General features: G+C 35.9%; 1 protein-coding gene across 1 annotated transcript; it reads right to left on the bottom strand.

The window, feature by feature from the left end:
• Positions 1-9182: 9182 nt before the first annotated feature.
• On the bottom strand, positions 9183-15883 carry fam3c (FAM3 metabolism regulating signaling molecule C). The gene is made up of 10 exons (XM_087785866.1): positions 15749-15883; positions 15323-15367; positions 11600-11704; positions 11503-11523; positions 11269-11392; positions 11122-11180; positions 10980-11030; positions 10001-10085; positions 9791-9917; positions 9183-9605 (listed from the first exon to the last, which is right to left on the bottom strand). Exons 2-10 carry the CDS (start codon positions 15336-15338, stop codon positions 9516-9518), a joined length of 678 nt encoding a protein of 225 aa, XP_087641992.1. The 5' UTR covers positions 15339-15367; positions 15749-15883; the 3' UTR covers positions 9183-9515.
• Positions 15884-16017: the final 134 nt, after the last annotated feature.

Below are 16017 nucleotides of genomic sequence, written 5' to 3'. Positions count from 1 at the left end.
TGGTTTGTAAATATTTACAGCAGAATTATAAAGACATCAACTTCTTTCAGGGCAAAACTTTTGCATCTGTGTCTGTAGAACAAATTTCATTTTCTACTCACCCTCATGTCAACCAACGGTTTGGAATATTTTCAGAGTAATCTGTTACTTTTTAGAGTTATAGACAAAAAGGTTTGAAGCTCTGTTTTCTTTGTCTTCATCTTCGCCCAAAAAGACACTTTAAAAATCCAAATACCTCCATACTGCTCGTCTGCACTTTCATCTTTTATTGAAGCCTCTAAAAAAATTAAATAAATCTGTATATTTTAAGTTCGTTTGTAGCAGAATCTTAAAGAAGAACATACTACACCAACAGGAAGTACTAAGGGGGAAGCTTCCAGTTTAGACAGTAGACTGACAAACACAACTGAGCTCAAGTCACTACATTAAAATTAACAAACGTGTTTGTCTATTACTCTAGAAAGAAATAGATTACTCTGAAAATAATCCTGAAACTCAGTTGACATGAGGGTGAGTAGAAAATGAGTGAAATATCAAGTCAATAAAGTCATTTTCAAGAATCATATTTGAACCATTCGTCACACTATGTGTTCTTAAGCTAGTTTGCGTTCATGTACTAAAACCTGCCCCATGAATAAAACCATTCATTCTCCACATCCCTCGGATTATTACATTATAACCGCTGATCCAATTTCACACATCTGAATCTGTGTGAAATAACAAATCTGTGGAGTTATTTTTGCACTCACCTGGGAGTGCGTCACACTCCGCCTACGGTTCTATATGGGTGTGTGAGAGTGTGTAGCTCAGGGTTAAACCGACACACCTGCTTCCTTTTTATGGAAGCGAAAACACCCAGAAGACAGTGTCGCGCTTGTACAAGAGCGCCTAGCTGTGAAATACCGGCACCTGCCATGAACACAAATGGTAAAATAACACGAGGACATTTGCTGGCTGCGCCCGCGCACACTCACTCACTTCATGTACCATGTTTTTCATTGACGGTTCTGTACAAACAACAGCTCGTCTGGCCTGCACGCAAGAGTTTTACATTGAGCAGGATGTTTTGAAAATAGTTCTATTTTCCTCTTTGAACTCTTGAGTTGCTGAAAACCCTGTTTTTATTTCTCCTTGTGGAGCTAAAGGTTCGATGTTTAAGTTTGGTATTTTTGTTAAGTTTGGCCAGAACAAAAAGAAAAGGGAGTACTGTTTACCTATAGCAAAAAGAGTGATTAAAAGTATATTTTATCAAGTATTAGTCATTAAACATGTATTTAAAGTATCTCAACTGATCCTTCTTCAAATAGATGGGTAATATATAGAGATGGGTATACTTAGCATACACTTCTGTAAACTTAAAATGATCCAGGGTACTAGGATTACACTGGAGTCTGTGGTTTACAAAAGTATACTCAAGTTATCTATACTACCAATGTACTAGATGTATACTTCTAGTAGGTTTTTTAGGGGTGTGAGAAAATATCGATTCACTGATATATATCGCATTTAAAAATGTTCACGATACTGTTATGAACTTCAACAGTATTGTAAAAACCTTATTTTAGTTTTATTCTTTATTGTTTATATTTCAATAAATTGTATAAAATTATATAGTTTTAAATTTTCTTTAATTCTTGTTTCGCAATTAAACGTCTGCCGACTAGATGGCATGTACTTTGTTCTCTGAAGCTAAATCTTGCCAGTTCCTGGTGATGACTGGGGACAAGAGGATACAGTTGACTGCAGCAGCTTTTAAAGCTGATGTTTGGACATATTTTGGTTTCAAAACAAATGAAAGCAGTTACGACTTCATCAAGAGTCATGTGGTCTGTAAATTCTGAAACACCAGGAAAGTACTCAACAATACTACAAATATGTATAAACAAGTAGTGTTGTTGACCCTTGTATGATGATATCCATTGTGTCACCAGATTCCTGAAAATACACAACCCTCATGTATTTTGGTTTGATGCAGTATACTTCAATAAACCACGTATCAAATAAAAACACTAAAATTCTGTTTTCTGCAACCTAAAAGCCACTCCCATTTGTCCTTTGCAGTTTTCTTCTTGATCACCACAATAATACAGAAAAAAAGTAGTTAACTGTACTTGAAGTACATTTTATAAAGTATACTTAAGTAAGAGTAAACTTTAAGTATACTACTTTAATTTAGGTATAAAATAATTATAGCACACTAAAGTTTACTTTTGACATCCCTTAGCAAAAAGCTGAATATTCCAGTGTACTTCTATGAGTATATATTTTAAGCTATAATTGAAGTAGTGTACTGGATGGTACTTTGACATCCCTTAACAAAAAGCAGAATATTCAAGTTCACTATGAGTACATTTGTTTTAGACCATAGTTGAGCATACTGAAATATTCTGCTTTTTGCTAAGGGTCAAAAGTTACTACTTCACTTATAGTTTAAAATAAATAAAGTACACTTGAATAAACTTGTTTTTGCCAGAGGTACGTTTGGTCTGAATGTATCTTTTCCTGAACACTGTTGACAGTAGACTCTGGTCTGTGTTTGACTTGTTTTAAAAAACCTTCAGAAAGGAAACGTAGCAGTTGGTTTCCTCGCCCCCCCCCCCGCCCGAGCACCAGAAACCTCTTTGGATGTTTTGGAAGTTAAAACGTCTACTCTGAACTTCAGCCTCTCAAAGAGAGTCTGGCGTGAGCGTAAAACTTTGTTCATGAATTTTCTATCGATCCACTTAAAACCTGAGAGAAGGTCAAGAGTACAGCGAAAGGGATTTGGTGGCATGTAAACACACAAGCATGAAAACACTCACAATGACTTATTCATGATGCGATGAGACGGTCTAGACTTCACTTTCAGTCTGGGCCGCCTCCTAAGTGGACCACAGGACACCGAGAGCTTAGTGTTTGCACTGAGGGACGCATTTACAGGACGTTTAAATCATGATTTATATCCAACGGTTCAGAGGGTCAAACTATAACACAGTCGGATTCAACAAAATGTGTTTAAAGATCAGTTCACTCGGACTTACATTACATTAAAAAATACATAACAGTACGATACAAATGTCCTGTTGCTTATCAGTTTGCAAAACTTTGATTAATTAATAATTATGCAATATTTCTAAACTACTTTATCTTCTTTGTTACAAAAACACCCAGCTGAGTTGTTCCTCAATTATATCCAAGATCCACATATTTAGAAATACAAATACTTTTCGAATACAAGTGCCATAATCGCAAAGCTAGTTAATATGCAAAATTTAAGTCAGCTTTGGGTATTTTACGTTGTCACAAATTAAGGAAAAAATACTCAAACTGTCCAAAGTGTCCTTATTTCAGGCAAAAATTAAAGAAATATTGTTAAGAAATGAAACTGTGTTGGTTTTTTTGGAACAACAATGCACAGCTGAATTGTTCCTGAACCATGTTTAGGAGCCAGTTCGTACCCAAAATTTACGTCATATTTAGGTGATTTACATAGTTACGCATTAAGAAAAAAAAAATACTCTTATATTTTGTACATGACATAAAATAAAAATGAAAATTTTAGAAATGAAACAATGCTTGTTCGGTTCACCGAAGCACAACTGAGTGATTCCTCAACTGCATCCAGAAGGCAGTTCGTATGATAAGTTTACATAGTATTAGAAAAGTTTACCACTATCTATACATAAGTACGAACGGCAATTCTTAAAGGCGATAGCATCAATCATAAATCGAGGCCACGTACTGTATCGCATACATCGTAAGTTAAGAATGGAGTCAAGTACACAACAGTTTGTCTACACATGCTTCAGTAAAACAATAGTAATGTAGTGAGAACGTTTGCGAAAAGAAAGATTGCAAACATCGTTGTCAGTTACAAACGTTTTTCTTGAAATATTCAGATTCGTGGGAGACAATGGTGTTGACCCACTAATGATAGGTTTTAGGTGAGACTATGCATAAGACTTCCTATAAAATGGTCCCCAGGGCAGGCTTTGGACATTTAAGAGATCCTATAATTGACCCGGCAACCCTCAAACAGACCATTTGAAAATAAGACCCCGAGATTCTAAATACAATAGATAAAAAACACAGTTTTACTGTCAAGTGTTCATCATCTTAAAATACCCTACAGTATCAAAAATGTCATGAAATGAACACTTATCCCAAATAATAGTCTGATACAATTCTTAACATTTTGGAGACTTATTGATTTTGAAACTAACAGATATTATACGTACAAAATACGAAAGAGAGCACAGACCTCTTCCAAGCAGCTCATTTCCATCCAAACTGTAATTTTGTGTTTTCGTACATTTACAACGTACTTGTGATTTGTTGTTGCAGCAGTTCTTGTTCTAATAACCGACAGATCAAGACTGGAAGTAGACGAAGAATGTTGGCAAGATATCAGGGGAGAAGAGAGGAAGTTTATTTAGGTGGAGGTCGACTTGATCTGGCAACCCTTGATAATAGATTGATAGATAAACTTTATTGATCTCTCTGGAGGTCTCCTTCGGGAATTGTTTTTAATTAAATGTGTATATTTTGGACACATTCAATAAACCAGAACAAAGATAAGTCTGATAAGTATAAACAAAGTAAGGTTGACATGAATTTTCTACCATTTGTTTAGTTTGTTCTTCAACTTCCTGTTTTACTATTGTCTCCGACTTCCTGTTATGTCGAGGGCTTCTCCCTGTTGGCCGGACTCGTTTCTTCACCTGGGATTCTTGAAAAAAAAAACTGTCTGGACTGAAAACTAAAAATATAAATGAAAATCTTGTTGCCACGAGTGGATGTGTTTAATTTACGACACATTTACTCAAGAACAATCTCGACATGTAACTTAATGTAAATTGTGAATAGGATCATTGTGTTAATGTGTCTGTTAGCGCTAATGTTAACACGATGCTTGTGACTATTTTAAAAAGGAAAAAAGTTTTTTAAACTGCGTGAAAGTGTAAGAAAATAATCCTTCTCAGAGGAAGAACAGAAAACAAACTAAAAGAAAATGAAACATTAACTTCAGCTGTACGACAAATGTTTAGCTTCTGAGCTTTTTTTCTTTGTGTTGGTCGACTCACACGGACGAAGACTCGTATGATCAAATATCGATCATGTCTGGGCCTGTGAGCGAGTGCTGAGGTCAGCAGGAAGTTCTCACAGAGCCACACAGTGTAAACACAGCTGTCTGTGCGAGTGTGTGTGTGTGTCTCTCTCTTAGTGTGTGTGTGTGTGAGAGAGTGTGTGATTACGGCTGGTGAGGACCAGGGCAAGGACGGGGAGGTTTGTTAGTGGAGACGAGAGGGGGAGGCAGGCGGAGAGAAGTGAGTCGGGGGGGGGGGTGAGGAGGGAAACTCAGTCTGAGGGGTTAACATGAGAAGCTGTAAGTAAACCCCGGGGCGGGGAGGGTTGGGGGTGCGGTGGGAGCGGAGGGGGTTCAAGTTATCAGATCAGAGGCAGATTATGGGAGGGGTCGCAGACTGAAGAAAACTTAAAAAAAAAAAGGGCGACTTGGGAAGATGGAAATCGATGGCGTGTGTGGAGGCTAAGAAAACAACCAAAAAATAATATTCATTAAAGCAGGAATTCAAAGATATATACGATCATCTGAGATCATGTAAAAAAAAATAACAATGATTCATTTATATAATATATATTAAAATGGGGGTTTCGCTATATACCCATTGATATTATTGATATGTATTGATTTTTATTGTTTTGTCATTTTCAAATCATAATGTTTTATCATATTTTCTATAGTCTATATTTCAATGAAGTGTGTTTAAGATCAAATAATTAGAAATTTCGGAAAATCAAAATCCGGAAATCCCACGTGATATTGACGATGACTGAGGACGAGAGGATACGGTCGACTCCAGCTGCTTTTCAAGCTGATTTTCCGACGTATTTCTGTTTCAAAACAAATGAAAGCAGTTACGACTTCGTCAAGAGTCATGTGGTCTGTAAATACTGCAACACCAGAGTAAAGTACTCGACAATACTACAAATATATCCTTGTTACTACAGTATCACAATAGGTTAGGTTAAGTTAGGTAGAACTGTATTGATCCCTCAGGAGGTCTCCTTCGGGAAATTGTTGTTGTTTTTTCAATTAGCCGCAGCAATACAGCAATTTTTCATAAAAAAAATAATAAAATAAAATAAGAACAATATATTGTATTGTTGCCCCTGTATCTTGATACGTGTAGTATTGCAAAATTCCTGCCAATAGACATTGGTGATATTTATAATTATAATAATAATATATGATTTATTCAGAAAAAAACTTTTGATTTGTTGATATTTAAATAACTAGTAACTACTGCCAGCTTGAAACCTTGGCTCCTTGACTTTGAGTCACATAAAGAAACAGTTTCTTTGTCAGAACATGAAAGAAATTGTATTTTATTTGATAATAATAATAAAAATAAAAAAAAGTTTTGCATGCTTATTAACTTTTCTACTAAAAAAGTATAGATTTATTAAAAACACTTTCAATTTACAGTTTTAATCCTTTTAAATATATATCTTCACAATTGAAGGATGTGGAAAGTATTATTTTTCTCACCTTCTCTTAATTTAATTAATTTATTCTCTCATTAATCCAACTAAGGTGAGAGATATTTCAACAACAAATATAAAATGCACCAGAGCTTAAGCTGCTTTTTTCTTCTGAGCATTGCTATAGTTACTCAGCAGCAGCTTTTACCTTTAAAAAAAACTAAACAAAGGGCCTCATGTTGTCGTCTGTGGAGCTCAGCTCCAGTTTGTTTGGGTCAAGACGTGAGGGTCGAAGGTTAAAGGGGAGTGTCGTGACAGGTGTGCGTGCAGTAAACAGTACATTTTGAGATGATTCACAAGAAGAGTCAGTCGGCAGCAGAAGCATAGAGGCTCGTTTTGGTGCAGAGGTCAGAGGTCAGCTGGTCAAGAAGGGGGTGAAAGTGGAGCAAGACTCTTTGTTTGGTTGATTCACTCAGAACTTGCTGATCCAAAGAGTGTCTTGTTGCTGTAAACAGGATTTTTTTTAATCATATCTGAGGAAGATGTTTTTTTCAAAAGGGTTTTTTCTTGCTACGGACTTCTGTAATTAAATCTGAGAATAAAAAGGTGGAAAGTAGCTTCTTTTTTTTTTCAAACTCTGGCAAGTTGAATTCAGAACCAGCTGCCAACACGTGAAAACCTTTCTTGATTACTTTTTACATTACAGTGTCATTTTCTCTCATTTTAACAAGAATATTTTGTGTAGTGCTGTCCAGAGATTAAATACATTGAGAATAAATAATTTATACATTTGTATTAAGAGTTTGTAAATCTGTTTCAGTATTTTGTAAACTTGAGTCAATAGTTTTTAATTTCGTTTCAGTACTTTGCAGTTTTTTTTCAATAATTTGTAAATGTGTTTCAATAGTTTGTACATTTGTTTAAATCATTTGTTATTTTATATCAATAGTTATTATATTTGCTTAAATAATTTGTGAATGTGTTTCAATAGTTTGTAAATGTATTTCAAAAGTTTACAAATGTGTTTCAATAGTTTGTCAATGTGTTTCAAAAGTTTGTAAATGTGTTTCAATAGTGGGTAATTTTGTTTTAAGGATGAAAATGTGCTTCAATAGATTGTGAACTTGTTTCAATAATTTGTGAATGTGTTTTCAAAAATTTATAAATGTGTTTAAATAGTTTGTAAATGTGTTTCAATAATTTGTAAATGTGTTTCAATAGTTTATAAATGTGTTTCAATACTTTGTAAATGTGTTTCAATAGTTTATAAATGTGTTTCAATACTTTGTAAATGTGTTTCAATAGTTTATAAATGTGTTTCAATAATTTGTAAATGTGTTTCAATAGTTTATAAATGTGTTTCAATACTTTGTAAATGTGTTTCAATAGTTTATAAATGTGTTTCAATAGTTTGTAAATGTGTTTCAATACTTTGTAAATGTGTTTCAATAATTTGTAAATGTGTTTCAATAGTTTATAAATGTGTTTCAATACTTTGTAAATGTGTTTCAATAGTTTATAAATGTGTTTCAATAATTTGTAAATGTGTTTCAATAGTTTATAAATGTGTTTCAATACTTTGTAAATGTGTTTCAATAGTTTATAAATGTGTTTCAATACTTTGTAAATGTGTTTCAATAGTTTATAAATGTGTTTCAATAATTTGTAAATGTGTTTCAATAGTGTGTAAATGTGTTTTAAGACTAAACATGTGCTTCAATAGATTGTGAACTTGTTTAAATAGTTTATGAATCTGATTCAATATTTTGTTCATTTATTTTAAGACTATTGTGTTTAAAAAGTTTGTCTTTTTCCCAAGTTTGTCATTTTGTTTTAAAAGTTTGCCATTTAAAAAAGTTTGCTTATCTGTTTCAAGAGTTTGTCAACTTGTTTCAATAATTTGTAAATGTGTGTCGAGACTTCTAGTAACGGATTTTAGGAGTCATCTCAGTCTTAACACTAAATTAAGGTGAATAACAGAACATTTCTTGTTAATTTTAAATAATCCAACTACAATAATTATTGTGGAACTTTATGTTTGCTTAATCATAAACTCGTAGTTCACGATAAATCCATCAAAACACAACATTTTATCTCTTAAATCTCACTTTCAAAACGTCTTGACGCAAAAAACCGCCCACTTGACCGCAGGTGAGAGGAACGAGCAGTGACATCATCGTAGAGATATTGACTCCTGCAGATACAAACAGTTGCCATGGTTACGTCGAACGTCGACCTTAATAACCCGTTTATATGATGCGGACTCAAGTCATGATGTTTCATAAAAAAAACTGAACAAGAAGACGTTTTAAATTCTGCCTGTTCGAGCGGAATGTTGTGAGAGACAAATGTTTAGAGGTCAGATTAGTAAGGCTATAGCGCCCCCTGCCCGTGAAAACACGCGTTACATACAGAAGAGTCCCCATGAAATTAAATTGATTAAATTGTTTAAAATATATGATTTAATTCTCACTAATAAAATAATTCCTAAAACAATTACACATTCTAACGGTGGACAAGAGAGACGATTAAAACCTGTATATTTGACACAAATAAACGTTCAGAAAAAGGTGCGGAAAAGCGTCACCAAAACACACAAAAGTAAAAGTAAATGTTTACATTTAAAACTAGTTCAAAACTGCATGACACTATATTTATTATAGTGTTTAAATATACACACACACACACACACAACTCTCTTTGGTGACAAGTTCCTTTTATTTTAAGAAATTATATTAGTTTTAAAATGGCATTCATTATTAAATAACATCAACTTCACCAAAACCCTTCTCTGTCCAAACAAGTATTTACAAATTTCACAGTGAGTCTTGTGTGTTTGCCGACAGTAGAAAGCGCTCGATGGCATTATTTTCGGGAACTCAAGTAGAAATGTACAGCTGGAAAATCAAAAAGACCAAATACCTTTTCATCTGCTAAAAAAAACAGACGAACGAGTGGATTTCCTTCTGGAGTGTTGATGATTGTAGTTTGTAGACAGTTTTCGCTTAAAAAAAAAAGTCATTCTCTGCGTGTCAGTCCTGTCTTCGAGGGACGCATCCTTCCATCTCCAGGACCTCGGGCCAGCCGTCGAATTTGTTTGTGTCCGCGCTGTTTTTAATGTACTGGAAACACAAGGGATTGGAACTCTGAGCATCATTGACGACACACAACACGCCGCAGGAACACACACTTGTATTTAACTCGAGAAGAGACTTTCAAGAACTAACACTTTTACACATATTCCCACAGGAGCGTCAGAAAAGCTGCCGATTCCCTGAACGAACCCTACAAACTCAAGCTCCATTACCTGCTCGAAAGGGCTTTTGGTCTTAATTCCTTTTCCTCCCACGAAGATCCAATTGTCCCGGAAACCTAAAGTGTTGATGGCCGTGCTCCCCAGATCCGCGATGAGCTTCCTGGCCTCGTCGTTGAGTCTGTGGATCCACAGATGATGATTCCGTGTGTCAGACCAACGGTCGGGAACATGTGTTGTTGACTGCGGGGGACCGGGACCTACTTTGTTGCAGGGTCGTCGAACGACGCCATCATCACGATGGTTCCGTCTTCGATCTCTTTCAGGAACTTGATCAAAGGTTTAACGTCTGCAGGAGGACACTTGTGTTTAATCTCCAGAACAGACCATGATGTCATTTTATTACAACAACACATTAACCTGATTTTTAATCTTGTAGTTGATGAGTGTGGGTGCTTTATGTGTGTGTTGTTTATATGTGTGGGATTTATGTGTGTTTGTGTGTGGTTCATGTGTTTGATTTATTTGTGTGGGTGTGTATTATGTGTTTCGTTAATGTGTGTGTTGGGTTTGTGTGTGTGCGGTTTATGTGTTTGTAGGGGTTTATGTGTGCGCTTTATTTGAGTGGGTTGTGTGTGTCGTTAATGTGTGTGTTGTGTTTTTGTGTTTGGTTTATGTTTGTTGTTAATGTGTGTTGTTAAAGTGCGGGAGTGTGCGGTTTATATGTGTGTCGTTGATGTGTGTGGTTTATGTGTGTGTGGTTTATTTGTGTGTGTATATATTGTTTGCACATGTGTGTGTGCGTGTGTGTGTAGCAGTATTCAGCCCTAAGCATGGAAAACACTTGGGACTCAATAAACTCAGGTTGCTCTTTACAGCAAAACATGGATTAAAAATACATTTATTAGATCAACAATTACTGATTAATCTCAGTGTCTTTAATCTCTAGACAATAAATACATCAAAACAATAAGCGTGAGGTGATTCAAGATTAAAATTAGACATTAAGTTACAAATATATATATATATTTATATACATTATGAATTAATAGAATATGAAGTTTATCAATTTTCCTTATACATGAATCAACCTCCATTTATTAATAATTAGTTTTTAATCTGTTGTGTCACGATAGGACAGAAATGAACAAAACATATGATGAATGTCTTCACATGTCGTCTCCGTTCAGAAACTGAATCCTTCGACTTAAAAACAAACTTTTGTCGAGCATCTTCAACTCACCTCCGCCCCACATATCGAAGCTGTTGGTCTGGTTCAGCTCACCACTTTTACCTGCGGTCGACAATCATCGCAATCAACCAGCGACACACAACAGTGTTGAACTATATATCACTACATCAATGATTAACGTGAGGATATTCACCATCAACCAGGGCGATGTTTATGCCTCTCCCCACGTTATTCTTCACGCTGCTCATCAGTCTGAAACGCACAATGTCAACACAAGTTTTAGGTTCACGGGCAGAATATCAAAACGCACTAAAAGCACGTCTTCGAAGGACGATCTTACAGTTTGTCCTCCAGGCACATGCGAGGCCCGACTACGCTCGCCGCTCCGCTGGCGATCTTGAAAGGGAAGTGACCGTCAGGACACGCTTTGGACAGATCACACTTGTTTCGGGCCACGAGCGACACTGCGACGCACAAAGGAGACCAAATACAAACTCACTCAAACCAAGGGAAACTATCATCAGACTATCAGAAAGAACACAGTAGAGTCAGGCATTCATCGAAGCTTTCTTACCGTTTTCTTCTTCGGTTTTGGCTGCAAACACAAAGAGAAAAAAGGGGTGTGGTCAAACAAAAATGACCTCAATGAAGTGATGAGTCCTGGTCCTTACCCATTCCACCACCGATTTTGAAGTCCACGTTGATCTCAAACATTTGAAACGCCAGAAACACGGCCAGGAAGAACAAAAATACCACAGCCGCGATTTTAAACATACCTGGAAAATAAATTGGTGAAAAATAAACATTAATATTACTATAAATGACTGACATGATCCACAGATATTATATATTTGTTAATCATTGCAAAAAATGAGAGGTGTGCAAAAATCAGATGATACGATACGCATCACGATGCATAACGATATTATATATTGTGATACTGTAGGAACCGGGATATATTTGCAGTATTGTAGTATTGTCTAGTACTTGACTCTGGTGTTACACCATTTACAGACCACATGACTCTTGACGAAGTCGTAACTGCTTTCATTTATTTTTTTAAAACAAAATATATCCAAACATCAGTTTTAAAACCTGCTGAAGTCAACTGTATCCTCTCGTCCTCAGTCATCACCGAGATCTCGCAGGATGTCATTGTTCCGTTAGCTTAGGGTTACTAAATGACTTATGCAATCTAGTGACTTTAATATAATTTCATACACTTTATGTAACCATGCAAGTACTATAATGGTAATATATTATAATATACAGTGTGAAAAAATGCTGTAAACCTCAAAAAATGGAAGTGTTAATAGTTTATTTTTATCAATTCACAAAATGCAGTGAATGAACAGAAGAGAAATGTCAATCAAATCAATATTTGGTGTGACCATCCTTTGCCTTCAAAACAGAATCAATTCTTATAGATACACTTGCACAGTATTTGAAGGAACTCGGCTAGTAGTTTGTTCCAAACATCTTGGAGAACTAACCACAGATCTTCTGTAGATGTTTCTCAAACCCTTCTGTCTCCTCATGTAATCCCAGACAGACTCCATGATGTAGAGATCAGGGCTCTGTGGGGGCCATACCATCACTTCCAGGACTTCTTCTTCTTTACGCTGAAGATATTTCTTAATGACATTGTCTGTATGATGGGGTCGTTGTCCTGCTGCAGAATACATTCTGGGCCAATCATACGCCTCCCTGATGGTATTGCATGATGGATAAGTATCTGCCTGTATTTCTCAGCATTGATACCATTAATTCTCACAAAATATCCAACTCCATTTGCAGAAATGCAGCCCCAAGGTTGCAAGGAACCTCCACCATGTTTCACTGTTGCCTGTAGACACTCATTATTGTACTGCTCTCCAGCCCTTTGGCGAACAAACTGCCTTCTGCTGCAGCCAAATATTTACAATTTTGATCAGTCCAGAGCACCTGCTGCCATTTTCTTTCGTGCTTAGTTGAGTCGCTTTCCATGTCGTAGGAATGGCTTTTTAGCTGCAACTCTTCCATGTAGACCACTTCTGGCCAGACTTCTCCGGACAGTAGATGGGTGTACCTGGTCCCACTGGTTTCTAAGGTGATGGCACGACTGGACATCTTCCTATTTCGAAGGGAAATAAGCTTTATGTGTCTTTCATCTGCTGCACTAAGTTTCCTCGGCCGACCACTGCGTTTACGATCCTCAACGTTGTTTCTTTGTGCTTCTTCAAAAGACCTTGAACATCTTGAATCCAAAGTCTGTTGGAAATCTTTGTCCGGGAGAAACCTTGCTGATGCAGTAGAACTACCTTGTGTATTGTTGCTGTGCTCAGTCATGGTGTACGACCTTTGACATGAAACTGTCGTCCACAACCTCAGCTTGGTAGCAGAGTTTGTTCCGGCTGTTCCTCACCCAGTTTTAAGCTCCTACACTTTTCGCTTTATGACTGTGTTTAACTTATTGTGAAATAGATGATCATTAGCACATGTTTGGTATCATTGGTTGATCATACACTTAATAACACTAGAATCCTACAAAACCCCTGAATTTTTGCAAATGTACCCATAAGAATTGATGCTGGTTTGAAGGCAAAGGGTAGTAACAACACATATTAGATTTAGATGTTCTCTTTTGTTCACTCACTTTGCATTTTGTAAAACGAAATATATTTTTGAAAGCATTCTTAGTTTACAGCATTTTTTCACACCTGCCTAAAACTGCACAGTACTGCATGTATATGTATCGAATTAGATGCTATAATTCTGAATTTGGGGGCAGGAGTGGAGTGGAAGTATGATGTTATTCTATTCTGTGTTAATCTTTATATCCTTTTTCTTTTTTCCTACGTTCTTTATTTTTGATCTATGTTCTTTATACTATACTATACACTTTTTTTGTTTTGTTTGCACTTTGTTCTTGTTATGTTTCTATGAAACTTGCTGTGAACTGGAACCTAATTTCCCGAAGGAGATCTCCAGAGGGATTAATGAAGTTTATCCATCCATCCTGCACTCTGTCATCAACAAAGAGAAAAGCTGAGCGATGCAACACAAAATGTATCCTTTGTATCCCGCAAACAATTTTGTTCTTATTGATTTGTGTGCACTTTGTTTTTCTGTCAGATGTGTGATGACGGAATGAACGAACTTGCTATCCATCCATCCATCCATCCATCCATCCACTAAAATTCCACTTAGCTATTTAAATAGTTGTGTCTTTACCATGTGTGGAGACTGTGAGAAAGTACACGCAACTTGTGCTTTGTTTGGTTTAAGACTAGACAAGAGTGGAGGACTTTTGTATCCCCCTCCTCACAGACATCTGTGTCTCAAGGACCTGGGAAAGAACTGCCCGGTCGGAGACACTTTAATTACATATATTCAAGATGCTTCAGAATCTTGACTTTTAAGATATGCTGAAATTGTTACTAAGTTACAAACAGAACACAATATGCTACATTTAACTTTAGAAACTAGCTTACTAAACTTTAATTATGTATCTATCATCTGACGGTCATAGAATTGAATTGATTTATTGGTATTCTTCCCAGTTCCCACATTGAGATATTTAAGTCAAATTTTGAGCAGTTCACAAGAAAAAGATTAAATAAACGTACACGTTATATTAGGAATTGCAGTACACGTATTCAATATAATATCAAAATCAATAATTAATAATAATAATAATGAATAAACTCATGATAATGCAATGATAGTAAAAGCAGAAATGTTAAATAAACTCAATAATAATTTAAATTGTGATAAACCTATCAATAAAAATGAACATTATTAGAAGACAAAACACACTACTAGAAGATTAATCTTTCATTGCACAACACTTACAGAATTGGAGGAATGTAATAAAAAACTTTACTTTACAGTACTTTATAAGTACTAAAGGAAAACCAAAAAATGAAATAATAAAAATACCTAGTCAATAACCGTAAAAATGAAGATAAGAAATAAAGTAATGATTGTGAAGCGTTATCGACGTTACTATACGTTTATCTTGTTTATATGCATGAATATTTGTTATTTATATATAAATAATACATGAATATTTCGACAAATAAAAGAACTTAAACTTGAATCCTTCACTTATGTTATTGGAATAAGATGCAATTCCTCTCACGTAATATACACGATGGATGGATGGATGGATGGATGGATGGATGGATGGATGGATGGATGGATGGATGGATGGATGGATGGATGGATGGATGGATGGATGGATGGATGGATGGATGGATGGATGGATGGATGGATGGAAGGATGGAAGGATGGCTAGATAAACTTTATTGATCCCTCTGGAGGTCTCTTTCGGGAAATTGTTTATTTACGTTTGTTTATTACCATTTATAACACAATATACTTTCTCTTTGAACTATTTAATTTCTTCTTACCAAGTGTCCTGAACATCTTGGCGCGCTGTGGACCGTGAAGCCAAACTAAAAGATAAAAAACAAAACATTTAGTTTCAGCAGAAGATGAGACAGGAAGTGAACTCATGCGGTCTCGTCGCTTGACAGCTTGTTGCTAACATCTGTCCACATGCTAACAACATCCCTCAGTTTATAAACGCCTTTGCCGCTACAGAACAAAACGGAAATCGCGTTTAAACAATTTAAAAACAATAGTATTTATTGAGATACTTGTAGGCTAACTAGTTGAAAAACTTTAGCAAATCGGCATGAGTTTGTCAAAGGCAGTGATGGAACTTTCTTCGTCCCTGGAAAAGAAAAACAACAACGCGACAACGATTGTTGACATTAAACTATAATAAAATAAAGAGTTTGGAGACAAGCGTTGCGACAGAACAGCTGACTTACCTGTGCGAGCGTCAAAGTTACAGCGAAGAAGAAGAAGTCGAGGCGACTGTAGTCCTGACGGTGGAGCTCGTTTGAGTGACACGACGTGTTACTCCGAGCGAGAAACGCGTTTACTTTCCTTTCTTTCAGTAACACTTCGATAACTTTTAACAACAATAAAAACGTCACTTAAACGCTTAACTGTCTTTCAGTAGTTTTTATCTCTGCGACTCGCGTTAAAACGTAACAAAGACACGATATAAAGAAGTGAGACGTAACATAATAGCTGA

The sequence above is a fragment of the Callionymus lyra genome, chromosome 3 (assembly GCF_982586985.1).
Source record: "Callionymus lyra chromosome 3, fCalLyr1.hap1.1, whole genome shotgun sequence".
NCBI classification, from domain to species: Eukaryota; Metazoa; Chordata; class Actinopteri; order Syngnathiformes; family Callionymidae; genus Callionymus; species Callionymus lyra.
The sequence above is the reverse complement of the archived record's forward strand: the minus strand, read 5'-3'. Positions and strand labels throughout refer to the sequence as shown.